A 19,563-nucleotide genomic window follows, 5' to 3' on the forward strand; every position below is an offset into this window, starting at 1 on the left:
GAGATTGTCTCTTTAGAAATAGCCTTTCCTTGAGCACCTGTAGCATAGGACACAAAGAGTTGCTCTGATTTTCTGAATGGCTTTGTCCTGTCCAAATAATAAATGAAGCTGTCTGTGAATGTCCAAGGAATGTAGTAGTCTCTCCCCTTTGTTTTGTGGATTAGGATAAAAAGTAGGTAAGTGGATAGCCTGATTCAAGGCTACGCTGGATACTACCTTTGGCATAAAGGAAGGGTTGGTTCGTAAGGAAACTCTGTCCTGATGGAAAATGATGAAAGGTTGCACAGCCATGAGGGCTTGTAGTTCCGAAACCCTGCGTGCTGAGGTGATAGCCAGAAGGAAGGCTGTTTTCCATGACAAATATTGCAGTTCTGATGAAGCTGCTGGCTCAAATGAAGGCAGGGTCAGTTTTTCTAAAATGAAATTGAGGTCCCAAGCAGGTACTGGTTGCTTCCTTGGGGGTTTTATATTCTTTGCCTCTCTGAGGAACTGTCTTAAGAGGGGATGAGAGAATAAAGGAGGATCAGTGTTGTAGTGTGCAGAAATGGCTGAAGCATGGATTTTGATGGCGGAGAAAGAAAGTCCACTGTTTAGCATCTCAGCTAGGTACTGTAATATTTGAGGTAAATTCAGTATCCCAGGATTCTGTCCCTTTTTCTGATTCCAGGCACAAAACCGTTTCCATTTGGCAGAGTAGGCTTTTCTAGTAGAAGGACTTCTGGCCTCCAAAATGACATCCTGCACCTCCTTGGAGAGGAGGGTCTGTTGGGAAATCAAGGAATCCTCCATGCGGCTAGGTTGAGTGTCTTCAGCTGACTGAAGGATTTTGAAGTTGTGCTGGGTCAACAGAAGAGGCATTAGAGGCAGGATCCATGGTGGGGAATGCACCACGCTCCTCAGGAGTGGGTACCAGTGTTGTCTTGGCCAGTCTGGAGCAATGAGAATCATCTTCGGTCTGTCTGCTCTGGCTTTTATTAGAACTTTGGGCAGCAGAGGAAGAGGTGGAAAGGCATAAACTATCAATGTTGTCCAACTGAAGGACAGTGCGTCCACTTTCCAGGCTTGTGGATAAAAGGTCCTTGAGCAGAATTTTTTCAATTGGTAATTTCTGTGGGTATCAAAGAGATCTATGTCTGGCCTTCCCCATGCTTGAATTATCTTTGCAAAAATTTGAGGATGCAACTTCCATTTGTGTATTCGTGTGGATCTGTCATATTTCTGCTTAGGTTGTCTGCCAGCATGTTTTCCTTGCCTGGCAGGAATTGTGCTTGAAGATGGATTTGTAATTCCAGAGCCGTGTTCCAAAGAGACATGGCTAGCCTGCACAGGGGATATGAATGGGTTCCTCCCTGTTTGTTTATGTACCACATCACTGTGGTGTTGTCTGTTCTTATCAATAGCTGGCCTGGATGCAGTAGGTCTTTGAAGGCCATAATAGCATTTTTTACTGCTAGCATTTCCTTTTGATTGATGTGTAGTTGTTTTTCTTTTTGGGACCATTTGCCCTGAATGCACTGATCTGTCATGTGCGCCCCCCAGGCGTAGTCCGAGGCGTCTGTTGTGATGATTTGATTTGCTTGAGGCATGCAGAATGGGAGACCTATGTTTCTTTGGCATGCTTGAGCCCACCACAGAAATTCCTTTTGGAGACATGGAAGGAGTGGTATAATTGTTTCCAAACTGTGGCTGTGTTGAGACCATAAGTTTTTTTAGGTACCATTGAAGCTTCCTCATATGCAGCTTTGCACATGGGATTAGCAGGATGCAAGATGCCATGAATCCCAGAGCCTGCAGGATTTTCCTTGCAGTCAGCCTGGTGAGGGTTGCCATTTTTCTGAAGTATTGAGATAGTTGCCCTGGTTTCTCTAGCGTGAGGTAGGCCATCTGGGTGTTTGTATTCAAGCTGGCACCCAGGAAAATTATTGCTTGCGAGGGTATTAGTTTTGATTTCTTTTTGTTGACTGTGTATTCCAGAAAGTTCAACAACTTTATTACAAACGCCAGGTGTTTCAGAAGTATGTGCTTGCTGTCCGCTTGGATCAGGCAGTCGTCCAAATATGGGTATATTTGTATCCCTTGAAGTCTGCAGAAGGCAATTACTGATGCCAGGCATTTCGTGAACACTCTGGGCGCAGCAGATAAGCCAAGGGCAATGCAGAGAATTGATAATGGGTTGAACCTGCAAGAAATCTGTGGTATCTTCTGCAACCTTGTCTGATAGGGACATGCAGGTATGCCTCCTTGAGGTCCAATGTTACCAGCCAAGACTCCTTGCCCAGCATGGGAAGAAGCTGCTGTAATGTGAGCATCTTGAATTTTGGTACGAGTAAATATGCGTTTAGGATGGATAGGTCCAAAATAAGTCTCCAATCTTTGTCCTTCCTTGGTACCAGGAAAAGTCTGGAATAAAAACCTTGACCCTGTTCTTGTGCAGGTACCTCTTGAATAGCTTTCATGTCCATGAGAGCTGAAATTTGTTTTTGTGCCTCTGCCCTTTGATTTTGTGGCAGGTTTGGCATGCCTCGCATTTTTGGAAAGGTGTGAAAGTGGAATCTGTAGCCTCTGTCTATAATGTCCAGGATCCATTTGTCTTTTGTGACAATATGCCAATTTTTCGAAAATGCCAGTTTTCCGCCTAAAGGTGCTGCCATTAGAGCTTTGCTTGGCATGCAAAGGGGAAAGTCATTGTGTCTGCTTTCTGAATGGCTGTGATCTATCCTCTCCACCTCTTGGTGTAGATGCTTGCCATTGTCTGGCTCTAAATGATCCTAGAGATTGCCCTCTACCCCTCGGGCGCCTGTATCTACCTCTTTGAGGTCTGTCAGAGGCTGGAAAGGACCAATTATTTGAAGGCCAGTTTCTACTGAAACGTGGAGGTTGTACCTGTAGGAAATCTTTCACTGTTTGCATTGATCTTGCCTTTTCCTCCATTTTCTTTAATACCTCCTCAGCTTTACCACCAAACATTACATCTTTTTGACGAGGTGCATCTAGTAATTTAGCTTTGACATGATCTGGTAAGGTTTGCTCTTTGAACCAAGCATGTCTACGTATGACAGACCCTGTAACAGCAGCTCTACATGAGGCCTCTAAAGCATCAAAACCACTTTGCAAGGTATGAATACCCACTTGCTCTGCACTATGCAACAAATCATGCAACTCCTTCAAGTCTGGTTGCTCAGGTTGTGACATTTTGCTTTTCAACTGAGATAACAAAAACAGTTGATACTTTAACATATGGAACTGACAATTTAATGCCCTCATGGTTAAAGTGGCCGAGGTGTATACCTTTTTTCCCCACCTTTCTAAAGCTCTGGAATCTCTCTCTGAAGGCAATGGATTTTTGGCAGTAGAGGCCTTAATTCCCTTGGGACCCTGTGAAATAGTTTCTGGGTAAGCAGCATGGCTTTTGTAAAGGAATTGGTGTGAATCAGGAACCCGGTAATACCAGTCAGGCTTAACTGGAGCTGGTGGTAAAGAATCTGGGTTAAGGCTGGCCTCTGAATACACATCATCTAGTATGTCTAAGACAGGAGGGATAGCCAGAGGCCTGTGCTGAGGGAGCAAGAGAAAATCCCTGAGTCTTTTCTTGGAGACTGAGTAATCTTGGCCTTCCCAGTGGAAGTGTTCCCTCAAGGTATGCAAGGTTTCCCCAAAAGAATAGTCCTCAGGGGGGGAGACAGAGGGAATGGACTCCTCATCAGAATCTTCAAAAGGGGAGTATGAATATTCCTGGTCTTCAGAATGTTCTGAGGTAATGGAGGCCTGGTCCGAGGAAGGCTAGTCTTCCTCCAATCTGGGCCTTTTGTCCGAGGGGGGTTGAGAACCCCTGATAAGAGTAATCAAATCCTCAGCCATTTTGAGCATCTGTTTTTTAGGCATGGGGCCTTGAGAGGGGCTCTGTGGAGCTTGTCTTTTAGTTTTCATGGCGGTTTTAGATTTTGTGAAAGTCTTAATGGAAAAAGAAGAAGGCCGAGGTGGCAGGCCTGTCTAAACTCAGTTTCCCCGCCAACAGTGGCGTCGGTATCTGTAGTCGGGGTGGGGGCCGAGGAGCCTGCGACCTCGGGCACTGAAGACACCACTAAAGAAGCGTCATTGGTACTCAGGGGCTGTGTAGGCGCCTCGCTGAGAACCGGAGCACCTGTAGCCGGCTTTAGCGTGGTGTCTGTAGAAGTCGCGGACCTCGTAGGTCGGTTCTTATCGTTGCGTCTTTTACTTAAAACTGGAGTCGGAGTATCAGACGACATAATGTAATTAAATTTTTTACCAAAATTGTGTTGGGTGAACTCCGCCCGATGCTTAATAGTGAGTTTGTTGAATCTAGCACAAAAACGACAGGCCAAGACGTCGTGGTCTGGGCCTAAGCAAGGAATGCAGAAGGAATGGAAATCCTTATGCGGTATTTGCTTCCCACATGAAATGCAATTACTAACTTTGTCTGACATCGGTCTGAGGCAAGAAAAGTTTCCCCAATGGGGTACTTAAGAAGACTTCGGTTGAAAAATATTCGTAATCTCAGGAGCTGGCCGACCGGCACTTGCGAACTGCTTCTGCTTCGGGCACAGCGCGGCAAGAAAGACTGAAGAAAATGGCGTCGGCTGGTTCTTTTATACCCCTGCCGCACTGACGTCAGGGAAGAGGCGACGACAACCGACGCCGGACCTAGACTTTGGAATTCGGCCGAGGACCCGCCTGATGGCAGGATAACCCATCTGTTATGACTGCAGCTGTATGCACGATGAACATCAAGGCATGGTTTTTCAAAAGGTGGCCATAAGTTACTTTAAGCAATATTCTAAAATGCCGAAGAATGCACAACTTAAAAGACTAACTAATCCAGGTACCATCCTACCCAGGTAAATGGGCATTTAGATGTATTCCACCTTTTGTAGAAACTGTAAACTTAGCTCTTACCTAAGACAGAGATCCCTTACAGACCTTAACCTCTCCTCCCTACTGTTACTTATTCTTTCCCCCATTTTACTAATCTTCCTTTCGTACAAACTTAAACCTTTAATTAGCAATGCAATCCCAATAAAATGAACATTACTAATCCCCTGACTAGTAGTGTATTAGTCCATGTCTGTAATTCAAAGATATGGCTACATACTAAGACCTCTTTTTCTTTCAGGAATTCATTACAAGTCTGACTCACTGGATAACCCAGTATGTAAAAATAAATAAATTAAAAACAGATACACACACACTGGTTTGCACTGGGAAATGTGCATGTGTACATATTTATGTTGGAGGGACAAGGTCAATGCAACCATAAAATTCATGTTTGTCTACACTATTTACACAGAAACTTCATGCATACATACCAAATTGGTCTATACTTCTTAAATACCCAATTAGTGTGCGTCCATCTCGAAGCAGCACCAAATGTTTTTCTGGAAAAAAAAAAAAAAAAAAAGAAGATCATTTGTCAATGCAAAATGATGGCCTGCATTGGTGGACTACAACAATAAACCAGACAAACATGACACAGGACAAGCACTATAGCATAACAAAAAGGATCTAAATTAGGATTACAAATGGCGATTCCAATAAAAAAAGTATGTTCTAGATCATAAAGCTATGGGAGAAAAAGTAAGCAGACAAGTATGTGTCTACCAAAATCAGAAAGAAAAAAAAAAGACACTCTATATAACAAATCACCTCAACAAAAGATGCTGGAATCTACAAAAATGTTATGTTCAAGTCATACTGTGAATTTGCCTGCTGTATGCCTTGATCTTAAAAGTGAAGGGCAGAGTGCAGAACACTGGGCCTTGAATACCGATAACCTTACGAGCAAGGCAAGGTTGTGAGAAGTATAAACAAAGTGGACACTGAAGATCAAATGGTTTTAGTTAGGGACTTCCAAGATGGCTGCACACTGAATAGCAGCTAGTTTCAACTCTACCAATGTGAAAAAATAAACTGAGAAACATGGACTAGAAATTATGCCAGCTTTTGTAAACTTCAGTTACTGGCTAGTAAGTACACTGCCTGGATGCCAGCAGAGAGAGCCTGAAAGAAAATTAACTAGAAAAGGTGAAGAGAAAACACTGACTGGGAAGAGTCCTACAGGTCTTCAGCAAAGAGAGTTCAAACTCCAGTTTTGGAGCAAGAGAGGGCTTCCAGTAATTTACACAAAATATATATCAAATGTACTCTCAACGGATTAAAATACATGAACATGGGAGTACATCAACTCGAACAAAAGGCTGGAAAATGGAAGAAGCTTTAAATAGATGTACAGATGCACTGCAAAAATCAGAGGTCAAAATTAATAAAAAGCTGGCAGAGTACAAGAAAAATGTTTCAAAAAAGGGTAGCAGAGGACAAAGCATGCAGAGAAAACAGATTTGCTGCTATACTAGAGAAACTGGAAGGAACAAACTTAGCTTTAAGAAAATGGACTGGTATTCCACATGAGGATTTGGAGAAAGAGTGTTTGTGGAAAATAAACATTCACTGTACACCAGACAGAAGAAAAGCAAATGCATCTCAGCAAATTAGGGAATGTCAAGATGGGCAAGTGTAAAATTCCAGCTGCTATATCCAGTAGTCTACAAAATATTTTTCCTGGAGGATTAAATACATTTTTATGCAGAACAGGCTACGCAGGAAATACAAAAGCTTGAACAAAATGCGAGCTATCAAACAGAAGGGGACTTTGCCAGTGAAAAACTTCCATTGTTCCAAAGGAAAATGCCAATACATAAAACACACAAGAGCCTACTATACGAATCGGGAATACATTGGACTTGAACCAGAGTCTGGTGTTGGGAGATGGAGATGACCAGGAAGACTACCACCAATCCTGAAATTACTGAATAAATTTGAGATTATACAGCATTAATCACATTTGTGAAATACAGTTTTCCCAGAAAAAGTGGCCGAGAAAGACTGGACCTCTGTTGGCTCTGTTAAACTTGTGGACAGACTGTAAAGCATATACCCCACTTCATGTCAATGTTTAGTACATTAAAAATGAGAAAAAAAGTAAAGTAATGAACAAAATTTTTTTCTTAATATTTGTATAGAACACTTCATGATGTACACTGTGTATTACATAGCAAATTACATTTGTGTAGTACGTAGTCAGGGGCATCTACAATGAGGGGGTGAAAGTCTTTTCAATGACTGTTTTATATAATAAAGTAAGCAAGTACTTATCTAAGAAATGTAGGTATTACAATATAAAAAAGGCTGAAACAAGCATATAAAGTTAATATGGTGTAATCTTGGGCTGCTGGGACAGATGAGCTCTCAACCTTCTAAACTTCACCCAAGTAATCTCTTCAACTACTCGCCCTAACAAAAATCACCCCCCAGGGTCCATTTTAAATTGGATTCTAGTCTCCCATCCAAACAAAATCACTCTCTGTGGCACTATCCCTGACACCTTCAGTGACCATCTCCCTGCCTTCATCCATCGATCAATTAGCTCCATCCAACACCAACATCTCTATATTCAATCTCGTAACCTCAGCAACTTCAACCCCTTAATTTTTTCTAACATCTTTAAACAAATTAACTAGCAACCTCTAAATACCCCTCCCACTCAACAATGCTGTTGAGCATTTTAACATCTTTCCAGATACTCAACTCCCTAGCCCCCCCTAAGCAATAAGCGAATCAAAACTAATTCTGCACCATGGCTGACCAAAGAAACTAAAATTATACATCACAGAGACAAATCCTGGAAGCTCTATCAGAAAAATAAAATTGTCCTCTACCTTACTCCTATATACCCAACTCCGCAACAAAGTAAAAAAACTTATTACCTAGGACAAATAAAATCTACTATAATACACTCCAGTCCAATAATAAAAAAACCCAAAACAATTCTGGAAATCAGTCAACTCCCTACTTCATCCCGGATCTCAAAACAACCCTTGCCCTAACCCTAATCTATCCAACAGTGAACTGAGCTCCCACTTCAATACCTTCTTTACTGAATCCATAGCCAAGCTAACCAAAACATTCCCTAACAACCCACCTAACTCCCTTTTCACTTCACCCAACAACCCAAACAATCCCCTCAATTTCCATCTCAAACTGGTTTCCACTTTTATAAAAAAGCTTCTATCCAAGCTAAAGCCATGCTTTAATGCCCCTGACAACATTCCCTCTTCCTTCCTCAAACATGCAGCTAAAGGTATCGCTCTCCCAATTAGTATTCTGATTAATAGATCCTTAAATGAGTCATACGTACCAAAACTCTGGCGTTCAGCCTACATCCTACCTCTTCACAAAGGAGGCAAAAACACCACTATTTCTAACTTCCGCCTCATCGCCCTACTCTCTCCAATATCTAAAATTCTAGAAAAATGCGTCCACCACCAACTTTTACCTTATCTAATTCAAGATCACCTCCCAACACCCACCCAGCATAGCTTCCGGCCTGGCCACAGTACCACAACTGCCCTACTATCCCTTCCTAGAAACTGTAAATCAAGCACGAGACTCTGGAGTCATTGTATGCACAGTACTGCTAGATCTTTCAAAAGCCTTTGACACCATCTCCCACACTCACCTTCATCATCTGGCTAATCTCAATCTTTCCCCAAATACTCTTTCCTGGTTCTCCAGTTACCTATCGGATAGATCTCAAGCAGTCAAATGGAAGAACTCCTTCTCTTCCTTCTTGCCTACACCTACTGGCGTTCCTCAGGGGTCCATCCTTGGACCTATGCTTTTCAACATCTTTATAAATAACCTTCACACCTTCATCCCTGACACCAGTCATCCAATACGCTGATTATTCTACCTTGGTCTGCTCTGCCCCAAACATTCCTGAACTACTGACCAAAACCCAATTAGCCTTTACCACTACAGAGACCTGGATGCACCAAAACCACCTCTCAACTCCAATAAATCCAAAATGCTAATTTTTCTCCCATCCAAGGTTTCCTCTTTGGACAAAAACACTTTCAATGTCCTAAGCCAAACTAACACTGCCACTGAAGTGGTCCCCTCTGCAAAACCCCTTGGCATTACCATAGATTGAACACCTCAAATTTGATCTTCACATACAACAAAACAAAGAAAACCCACCAAAAGCTAGGTATGCTATATAGGAACAATCACTTTCTTTCCATCTCCACTAGGCATACCCTGGAACCACCTACCTCCTACCTTCCCTTCTATATGGAGCACCTCTTCTAACCAATTTGTCTGTTACCAACACCTCTAAGCTTGCTATAATAAGATCTCTAAATCTGCCACCAAATCCAAAACATCAACTGACCACTGCCTCAGCCTTCACTCTCTGAACTGGTTAGAACTCCCTAACCACCTAGACTATCTACAACTAACCACTGTTCACAAACTAATATTCTCCCCTGATAAATGCCAAGCCTTAAAGGACATCCTTTATCCATACATCCCTAACAGATCACAGAGATCTGAACACCAAAACCTAATCTCCATTCTTAAACCCAAACGACCTGCTGGCCAGCTTTTACTCTCCTTTTCTCTAGGTAAAAAATTGAACTCTCTGCCTCCTTCACTTAGGACTACACCAAACACTGAATCCTTCAAAACTCAACTTTTTCTTCACCTATCTTCCAAACGGAAATGCTCCTGCTTTCACCCCACTTAAATTCTAGGGACTCCCCACTAAGCTCTCCTTACCCCCACTCCACTATACTCTCATACTTATTCTTATTTCTCAAAAGATCCAGAACTAGCAGACTTTGACTCCAAGCATGTAAATTTTTTTTTTTTTTTTTTTTTTTTTTTTTTATGAAACAATGAGTCAAGTTGTTAAACTGTCGCAATGTATACTACACTCAGCAACTCTCGGATGTATGAACCCTACTCTTGTATTTCACTTTGTAACCTTTATTTTCGGTTTTGCAACCTATACTGTATGGTATTTCACTTTGCAACCTTTATTTGCATTTTGTAACCTATATTGTATTATACTGTTCATGGAGCTTTTCTCCCCGGGCCTCCGCTGAAAATGGGCACTTCTTGGCCCAGTGGACTTCCCCGGTAATCAAACTGAAAATAAATAAATAAATGAGGTGTAAAAGTGCATGGATTATAATATATATAGCATAGAAATGTTATCTCTTACTTTTGCAAAGATTAATGTCTGGATTACTGTCCTTGGCTTAATCAAAAAACATGCTGAAAGTAATGAGAACAGCTTATAATGTATACAGTGGAAATGTTCTCTCTTACTTTTGCAAAGGTTAATGTCTGGATTACTGTCCTTCACTTAATCAAAAAACAATGCTGAATGTAATGAGAATGGCTGAGTCTCTTGCATATATATGCTGGTTTTCCTTTAGCAAATATTCAGTGCAAGTTGATGTCTGCAGCGGAGGGCAGATGTACATTCGGCTCCTATGTTTCCATGGAGATAAGATGACTCAAAAGAGAAAAGTTAATGTTTAACTGAAAGTATACAAGCAGTTTGTCACATTTTGGAGGGTAAGAGACAGACCGCAACTTCTGCTTGTTATAGCCTGTGCTAATGCTATCAACTTTAGGTTAGGTAATACCTGTGAGTGTAACTGTTGATTTGGAACATATGTTCCCATCAGGAAGGTTAATAGGCTATAGCATGTTCTAGGGGTCTTTTTTTGGTGTTCATTAAAACAAAAAGTCTTGAAAAATGTGAAAAAAGAGATTACATGAAACAGCTGTACAAAGATCAACTTGCCTGGAATTCGACATTTAAAAAAGTAGTCATGTACACCTGTACTCATCCCTCATTAGACCCATTATAGAATACAACTCCCCATTTGGTATGCAACTCTCAACACATCTGCAACAACTGGAAAGGCCGCAGAAATACCTCGCTAAAAGAATCACAGGCCTAAAGGAGATGCCCTATGCTGACCGCCTTAAAAATCTCCAGCTATACTCGTCGCATATAGTCTACTCCAAGGCGATCTCTGCTTAACATACAAGGTCATGTCAAACCCAGAGCTGTTGGACATGCTACACAATGAAATCCCATTCCCTCAGAGCCACATGCTCCAGGGATCTAAATCTTATCACAATAAACAAAACATGCTGGAGGGATAGGTTCCTGACCCAGAGACACCCCAGACTCTGGAATAGACTGCCCATACATGTCAAGCAGAGCGCCTCTTTGGCCCTCCTCAAAAGGAACCTTGACAATTGAATGGGAGAAAGGAAATTCACCCCGGGGATCACGTCCATTGCCCTGCTAGACAGGGGTCCAGGGAAGTAAATAGTGTGGGAAGAAATAGCCAGGGAATTATTATGGCTAGGCTTGTATAGGTCCTAGGGCCAACAGCCTAGTACCAACCTATGAATAATAGGTCACTACTTTTAATGGGTATGCTATCCATATTGCAGAATTGATATAGACAAAGTCCTGGATTGACTCCTGGGCTCTTCAGCATAATGGGCAAGTACCACCCTTCAGTACGCGTTTCTGTAGCAGATATGGGTTTTACAGGATCGGGTTGCTAGCTCAAGTCCCAACCCTCTTCAGTGGGTGCACCACTCATACCTAGGACCAATTTATAATTTCCAATCCACCTACTGCATGTCTTTGCAATGTAGGAGGAAACAGGAGCACCTGGACAAAACCCAAATGAATGCAAGGAGGACATGCAAACACCACATAGAAGGCACAGGAGCCAAGAATCGAACCAGAAAACCTTCTGCTGTGAGGTGGCAGCACTATGTTACATCACTGTGCCATCAAATGGACTAGGTAAGAGTACTAAATTATATTAAGAAATGCAGAGTGCAAATAGCAATGCCACACGAGACATTTTGAAAGAAATGCATACGAATCGGATAAAGAAAGGATTTCAGGATGGATGCGTGGGGAAAAGGGGAGCAATTATATTAAATGTTAGAGAGCTTCAAAAGTGAGAGAAGAGAAAAGCAAAGATAATAATGGTAGATGTGCGTTAATAAGGTGGCACTGGAATTAGAAGAGGATTACACTAGCATGTATTTATATTCAAACTAAAACTGCTGTTATGGAGCTTAAGATAATTTTTGGAAGAAATGATCAACTTCCAATGGGAAATGTTGCTTCTAGGTGGGGACAGGAACTAGATCTGCAAAAATGAGGATACATCTGGGGTCCTAAGAGTGAAACTATAGATTCCTGAAAAAAAATGAAAATATTTGGTATGGAAGACGTAACTTCGGTAGCATGAACTTGCAGAATTTAAATATTATTTCTCAAGGTACAATAACTGGGCTACACTAGACAAACTATATTTCATAGGAATATGTGCATTTAACTGAAGGATTTGACAGATCCTTCAATTAGTTTTTATTGGTGTGTGGTCTGAAATAAGAAAAATGCAGCGTATTAAAGTAAAAATGAGACACTAGTGCACTTCCACCTACCTGTTAAAGGGGGTGAAATTTAAAGAATGGGTAGTGCAAATTATTTGGAGTTAAGGAAGATAAAAATTTCTTCAGAAGCTACAGCTAGTGAGTGGGATAAAATGAAAAGTTGAGCTTAAAAATAGTTAAACAGAGCTACTGTCAAGAAGTAGCAGAAATTTAGAGGGGCTGACAAAGGTTAAAGTATTGCAGAATAAGGTGAATCTCACAGAAGCTGTGCAACTGTAGACTGCTAAAAAAAAAAAAAAAAAAAAAAAAAAAAAAAAAAAAAAATAAATAAGGGAGTATCTGGATAATATGCAAGAGTTTAGAAGGCTGTTAAGCAACTTTTTAGGGGTAACTCCAGAGCACAAATACCTTTGGCACAACAGCTTTGGTAACAAATGGATGTTGCCATACTTAGGGAGCCGAGAAGAAAAGTAGCCAGAGATCCTGTAGACAAGTGTTCATAAAATTCCCGAATTAAGCAGAAAATGTGGAAATCAAGGGCACAAATGGAAATATTTATGGAAGACTTACGGTATATCAAAGCAGGATAAGTTCATTACAACAGGAGATGAGATAAAAAGGGTGACATACATCAATCTGCAGAAAAGTCTTCAGAACAGATAGTTAGGAATACTAAGAGAAGAAAGTGAGACAGATGTGGAAGGTTTTGTTTAATAGTATTTTAAAAGGCAGAGAAGCACCAACATCCTGGAAGAAAGCAGTGGTAGCTGTAATACCTAGAGACGGTGAAAAATGATCATATCCAGTTTTGTATAGAATGCTTTCAATTTAAAATGTTTGTCTATAATAGCTAAAAGAATAGCAAAGGTGTTGCCAAAACTGGCAGATATGGATCAATGCAGTTTTGTGGAGGGAAGGCAATTATCTGACAACATTCAAACGATGATCCACAGGGAAACACAAAGTAAAGAAATATTGATGGTGGTGTTGGATCTTTATGAAAAGAAAGCATCTGAGAGGAATATGGGACTATGACTAGCTTGGTCTGCAAAGCTATGGAAAGAATCATCATGGACCTCATAAATAAAGATATTGGGGACCTACAGACAATGGATCCTACCCAGTTCGGCTTTGTTAAGGGCAGATCCTGCCTCTTAAACCTGGTTGATTTCTTTGAAACAGTCACCAAGGCGATTGACGAGGGGAAGGTGGTCCACACAGCCTACCTGGACCTCGCAAAAGCCTTCTATACAATACCCCACTCGGGCATTATAGATAAGCTCACCAGCTTAAATATAAACCCCTATGTCACTAGATGGATTGCAAACTGGCTCAAGGACAGAACCCACATGGTTAGAATTGCTGGAGCCATGTCAGACTCCAAACCAGTTACAAGTGGTGTCCCACAAGGCTCAGTTCTGGGACCTCTCGTTCGGTATATATTTCTCGGAGGTACAGGCCAACACGGAAGGACTGTGGCTGACCAAGTTCGCAGATGACTGCAAACTGGGCGCCATAATCGACTCTCCAGCTGACACAAGCATCCTCCAAAAGGGCCTCATAGAAACAGACAACTGGTGCCATTGCCATGGCCTCAAGCTAAATGCCAAAAAGTATATAGTCATCCCCTTTGGCAAAAACAAAGTGCCCACAAATTACCACATAGGTGGTAATCCATTAAGTACAGAAGAAGTAATTAGGGACCTGGGGACCCAAGCGGATAGCAATCTCTCATTTGACAACCACGTGGCAAAAGTGGTTAGAAAAACATTTTATATAGCCCACCTAATCATGAAGGGATTCACATCTAGATCAGGGGAGGTCATCGTGCCTCTTTACTCATCCCTCATCAGGCCCATAATGGAGTACAATGCCCCTTTTGGGATGTACCTTACCAGACACCTGCAGCAACTGGAAAGACCCCAAAAGTACCTCACCAAGAGGATCAAAGGGCTCAAACAGATGCCATATGCTGCCCGTTTAAAGAAAACTCCAGCTCTACTCAGTGGCATACCGCCTGTTCAGAGGCGATATGTGCCTGACGTATAAAGCCATGTCCAACCCGGAATTAATGGACATGCTGCACCTCAGAAAATCCAAATCCCATCGAGCTACGCGCTCGAGAGACTTGAACCTCGGCACTGAAATAAATAGGACATGCTGGAGGGACAGATTCATAACCCAGAGGCTCCCTTCACTCTGGAATAAAATCCCAGTCCAGGTTAGGCAGAGTCCCTCATTGACTCTCTTCAAGAGGAATCTTGAGTGGATGGGAGATCATAGGTTTACCCCGGGTATCACTTCTGTGTCACTGTTAGACAGAGGCACAGTATACTAACATCGAAAAAGGGCATAGCAAAATAAATTTAAAAATGGGTGGTGAAAGCCAAACACATTCTGGCTAGGCTTATAAATGCCCTAGGACAGATAGCCTAGTATGAACCTATGAACCTATGAGTAGGGAAATGGAAGCATTTCTAATTAACCTTTATTCTTTCATCAGGGAATTGATGGATATACAAGTGATTGGAAGCAAGAATTAAAGTGGGATGGTTCCTCTCTGATAAGTTTTGTCTTAACAGAGGAACTAGGCAGGGGCATACTCATTTTCTTTGCCAATGGCTATAAATTTAAAGCACGTACAGAGGGGAAAAAAAGGGCGTAGAAATTTAAGGATATAACTGGTATGGCAATCAAGAAAAGTTGACTACTTGCAAACTATTATTTTGTAACTGATAAAACTCTAAAAAACGGACATCTCAGTGTTGTGGAACATTTTGAAACAGTGTCAAGTGTTTTGGGATATAACATTAATGAAGATAATTTGCAGCTACAGCATTTGTTTTACATACCCACACATGAATTGGTTCAACAATGCCCATATTTATGGGTAACAAAATGAAATATTTAGGAGTATGGATTAAAAAGAAGTCTGTGATGGCAACTAAGGATATGTTGGAACAGACTAAATTGAAGATAATGCAAAAACCTAAAAAACTAGAAGCTTGATACAAAAAGCAAGATACAAGTAATAATGTTTTTAACCTCTAAAAATATACATGACCTAAGGAATTTATCTGGGAGGGGAAAAGGGCAATAGTCGAGAGACCAGTTGATCCAACAGAAGGAAGTGGTTTAAGATTACCTGATTTGAAGGGGATATTTTAGAGCTATGCAATTAAGGCTCATATACATAACACAAGCAGAAAGTCATAATTCAAAGTGGAAAGGGATGGTGATAAAACAGGAAGGAAACTTGAGAAATAAGGAAAGAGTACGACTTTGGATGAAAACCCTTGAGAAGAACAGCCATAATGAATATTACACTCAAAGTAGCAGAAAGTATTGTAAGAACTAAGCCTACTCGGGGAATGAAAAAATGAGATGTTGCCGATAGGGATGACAGCAATCAAGGGTACACAGAATAGGCAAGAGGGGTCAGGAATTTACTGGAGAAAACTGGCAAAAGGAACCAAGGTACTGGAAGAAAATAGAGAGAAAAAGATAATAGAATAGGAAGAGGCCAAGAAGGCATTTGGACTGCAAACTAGAGACTGCCTTCCCACCAGGGGAAGGACAGAATACAGCCAAAGAGAAAGGGATAGGGGAATCTTAAGTGACAGGCCTAGATTCAACTGAAAAAACTACCAGAGCAGAACAAAAGTTGTTAGTAGTGCATATAAAAATACTGCACAATAACCAAGAATCAAAAGAAGCGGGAAGAGTTCAGATTAAGCAATGTACAAGGGAACAATGGCAGGACATATATATGGCTTCCATATATGTATAAAAAAAAAAGTCTAGAAGCTTAGGATTTTCACTTGGAAGCATGTGCATAGTAGATCTAAAAAGTGTACACACCCCCGTTAAAATGCCAGGTTTGTGCGATATAAAAGAAAGAGACCACAATAAATCATTTCAAAACTTCTCACCTTTAATGTGACCTATAACCTGCACAATTCAATTAAAAACAAACAAATCTGTTAGGGGAAAAAGATATAAAAAACATACAATAAGTTGGCTGCATATGTATGCACACCCTTAAACTAATACTGTTGAAGCACCTTTCAGTCTCCTTGGGTACACAACCTGCCATCAATTGGAGACTCTGATTAACCCCAAATAAAGTTCAGCGGTCCTAGTGGGATTTTTCTGACATTTACTCAGTTGCCTGCTACAGCAAAAGCCATGGTTCGCAGAGAGCTTACAAAGCATCAAAGGGATCTCATTGTTGAACTGTATCAGAAGGGTGCAAAAAAACTTCCACGGCATTGGATATACCATGGAACACAGTGAAGGCAGTCATCAAAAAGTGGAGGAAATATGGGACAACAGTGATGTTGCAAAGAACTGGACGTCCCTCCAAAATTGATTAAAAAAGACCAGACGAAAACTGGTCAGGGAGGCTGCCAAGAGACCTACAGCAACACTGAAAGAGCTGCAGGAATTTCTGGCAAGTACTGGTTGTATACTACAGTTTACCTTCATGTGTGTGAAACGGGCAATTACGAACCATCGTATGAGCAACTCGCAATAGCAAAAATAAAACCACGAATTTTGAAAAATGTCAAAAATCCTGTACTGGAATATATTTGACATTTTTCAAACTTCCTGTGCTTCCAAACAGACCAAAATCAACCAAACCTTCCACATAACTGTCCCGTGGTCCCAAAGCAGCCATTCAGTGAAGAGATATGCCTTTATATGAGGAATATAGCCATGACATCACAATGAAATAACGTACCTGACATGTAAAGTATAGCAACATCTTTATTCCTATGAAAAAGAGCAATATTTTGCAACCAACTTGACAAATCCCCCTAGAAGTGAACTCAGTCCTTTTAGTCAGCAGATTTCTAAAGGTAAATTCTTTGTCAAGCAATCGTCTCAGTTTTGGGGAGGAAGGCAGACATAGCAAGTGCCTACACCTTATATCATCCACATGGTTCTGCTCCACCTGTACCGCATGTAAAATATCAAGCATGTACAGCGTTTTCTTTCCCATTAGACTACATAGTCTCCTGTGCCATCCCTCTACTTCATTCCGACTATGAGGGTACCAATTCCACAGGTACAGTGTTGGTTCCAGAAGGAGCTATTGAACAAAGGGGGCAATCTCTCTGATGTATTCCCATGCACACCATACCTACGTGGCCTGCCATAGATGTAGGTTTCTTTAAAAAAGGTACACACAATGGCTTACACTCCTCTGGCATGTCAGCTTCGATTTCTGCAAAGGTACTATTAATTTCAGCAGGTGCAACAAACGCTAATGCAGGTATTTCCTTGCACAACATTGCGAAAGATAAATTACTACCAAAGTTCCCTGCTAAGTGCAATTTCTGAATGTTTCTCCACACTGACAGAAATGAAACCAACAGCCCTTGGCTAAGGTGTTGGGTAGATGCTTCCCAATAGAATTTACCGCAGCATGTTCGAAATCTGTCAAAACCATGTTAAGCAACAGTCTGAGATCATGTTCATTGCACAATTCCAGTATTATTAAACTCCAAAAGGTGTCATAACACACTTTGTTTTACTGGGCAGAATCTCTTGCACCACAGGTACCACCTTTTTGCTGGGCAGAATCTCTTACACCACAGGTACCACTTTTTTGCTCACATCACCATTCAGTGCACAATGCAAGGTATTTGTCTGCATTCACTTGTGCTGACAGGAAAGGTACCATCTGCCATTATATATTCTGACTCGCACATCATACTCAAATTGTCCTTTGTAGTTATCACAACAACATTGCTGTCACTACATGTATCTGCTATGTTTTATAATAAATGAACCACTCTTCAATGGTAGCATTTCTGCTGTCAACTCCCTCAGGGAAGGAAAATCTTTGAACATGACACCTTTCGCTTGTACCGCTGCCTCCCAATGCTTTGTTTCAGGGCACTAGTATTTGGCAACTCATTTACCACATCAGCTTATGTACTGGCTAGCACTTCTGCAACCATCTTGCATAGGTCTTCTACAGACTGCTCTGCATGACATTTAAGTTAATCTTTCACTCTCATTAACTCCCCTTGTAACACATCAGGTGCATGGTAATGGGGATTGCTCTTAAATCTATAGCCATTTATGTCAGATTCCGTTACACATCTATCCTTATAGCTTTCCTTATTTTTACGCGTACACCAGTACTGCTTAACCTGTACACACTTCTGGTAGTACTGATACCAGTCTACTATTAGCAATTTCAGTCCCTTTTGCATCCTGCTTGTACTGTACACAGTATTCAATGTACCGGGTGCATATTCCTGTGATTCACTATCCCTAACCTGAAAAGACATTTAACAGCGCACTCACTATTCTGTGGAACAGCACTAAATCTCACATAAGCACACACAGTACAGGTATAATGTCATTCAAATTGCCTTCATGCAAGTTTACTTCAGCTTTTTTCCCTGCCACAATTTAAGCCTACTACACTAGAGTGTCTTGTTACTTAATGCAGTTTTCGTATATATATATATATATATATATATATATATATATATATATATATATATATATATATATATATATATATTACACTTTGAATGCATACTACATGAGAAATCTTGCTTTCCAATATCAGGGCAGGTAACCTTATTTACATACTACAGGCAGCTTACTCTTTACAGAGCTTCTTTCCTCCATATTTCACTCCTGGATGAGGGAATACACACTGTAAACTTGCACCAACTCCAACATGTACACTGAAGTCTAAGAAAGAATGCAGAAACTACATATTTATGTATGCGACCGTACTTAGGTCGCACTGATTTATGCGAATGGTATGGCGCGCATTCGACCTTTAGTCATTTGCACAATTAAAGTTTCTCATACTTTGAAAATGAACTTTCGAACACAAGTGCATTTGCCTTAGGGCAATTCGCTGTTGTCAAGGTAAACACTGTACTACATGTGACAACAATTTCCTGTATTCTCCATATGTCTGGACTATGGGGTAGGGTTGCAAGACCGAAGCTTTTTCTTGCACACAAAAAACAAAGGCCCAGCTAAAATTTGAAAAACACAAAATCTCCCAAAAGCATGTGGGAAAATGTGTTATGGTCTGAGGAGACCAAGATTGAACTTTTTGGCCACAACTCCGAAAGGTACGTTTGGAGCAAAAAAAGTACAGTTTTGTACCTACCATAAATGTAGATGTTCGAAGATCCACATTGCTGCAGTCCTTACACTTGGGTAGTCCGCTGTCCTCGGTCGGCCCGAATATCAAAGTATTAGGCTGACGTCGGTCAAGGC

The 19,563-nt window shown here is 41.1% G+C and overlaps 1 protein-coding gene across 2 annotated transcripts in view; it reads right to left on the minus strand.

Moving 5' to 3' along the window:
* Window positions 1-19,563, minus strand: part of LSM1 (LSM1 homolog, mRNA degradation associated) — a 257,561-nt gene that overhangs the window by 192,102 nt on the left and 45,896 nt on the right. The window contains exon 2 of one of the 2 annotated variants that reach the window (XM_044084308.1): window positions 5,325-5,393. The exons of the other annotated variant lie outside the window; for it this stretch is intronic. Coding sequence (XP_043940243.1) covers window positions 5,325-5,393 — 69 coding nt within the window. The remainder of the gene's footprint in view (window positions 1-5,324; window positions 5,394-19,563) is intronic. 2 annotated transcript variants of the gene reach the window in all.

The sequence above is a fragment of the Protopterus annectens genome, chromosome 9.part0 (assembly GCF_019279795.1).
Source record: "Protopterus annectens isolate FY-2018-M chromosome 9.part0, PAN1.0, whole genome shotgun sequence".
Classification (NCBI taxonomy): domain Eukaryota; kingdom Metazoa; phylum Chordata; order Ceratodontiformes; family Protopteridae; genus Protopterus; species Protopterus annectens.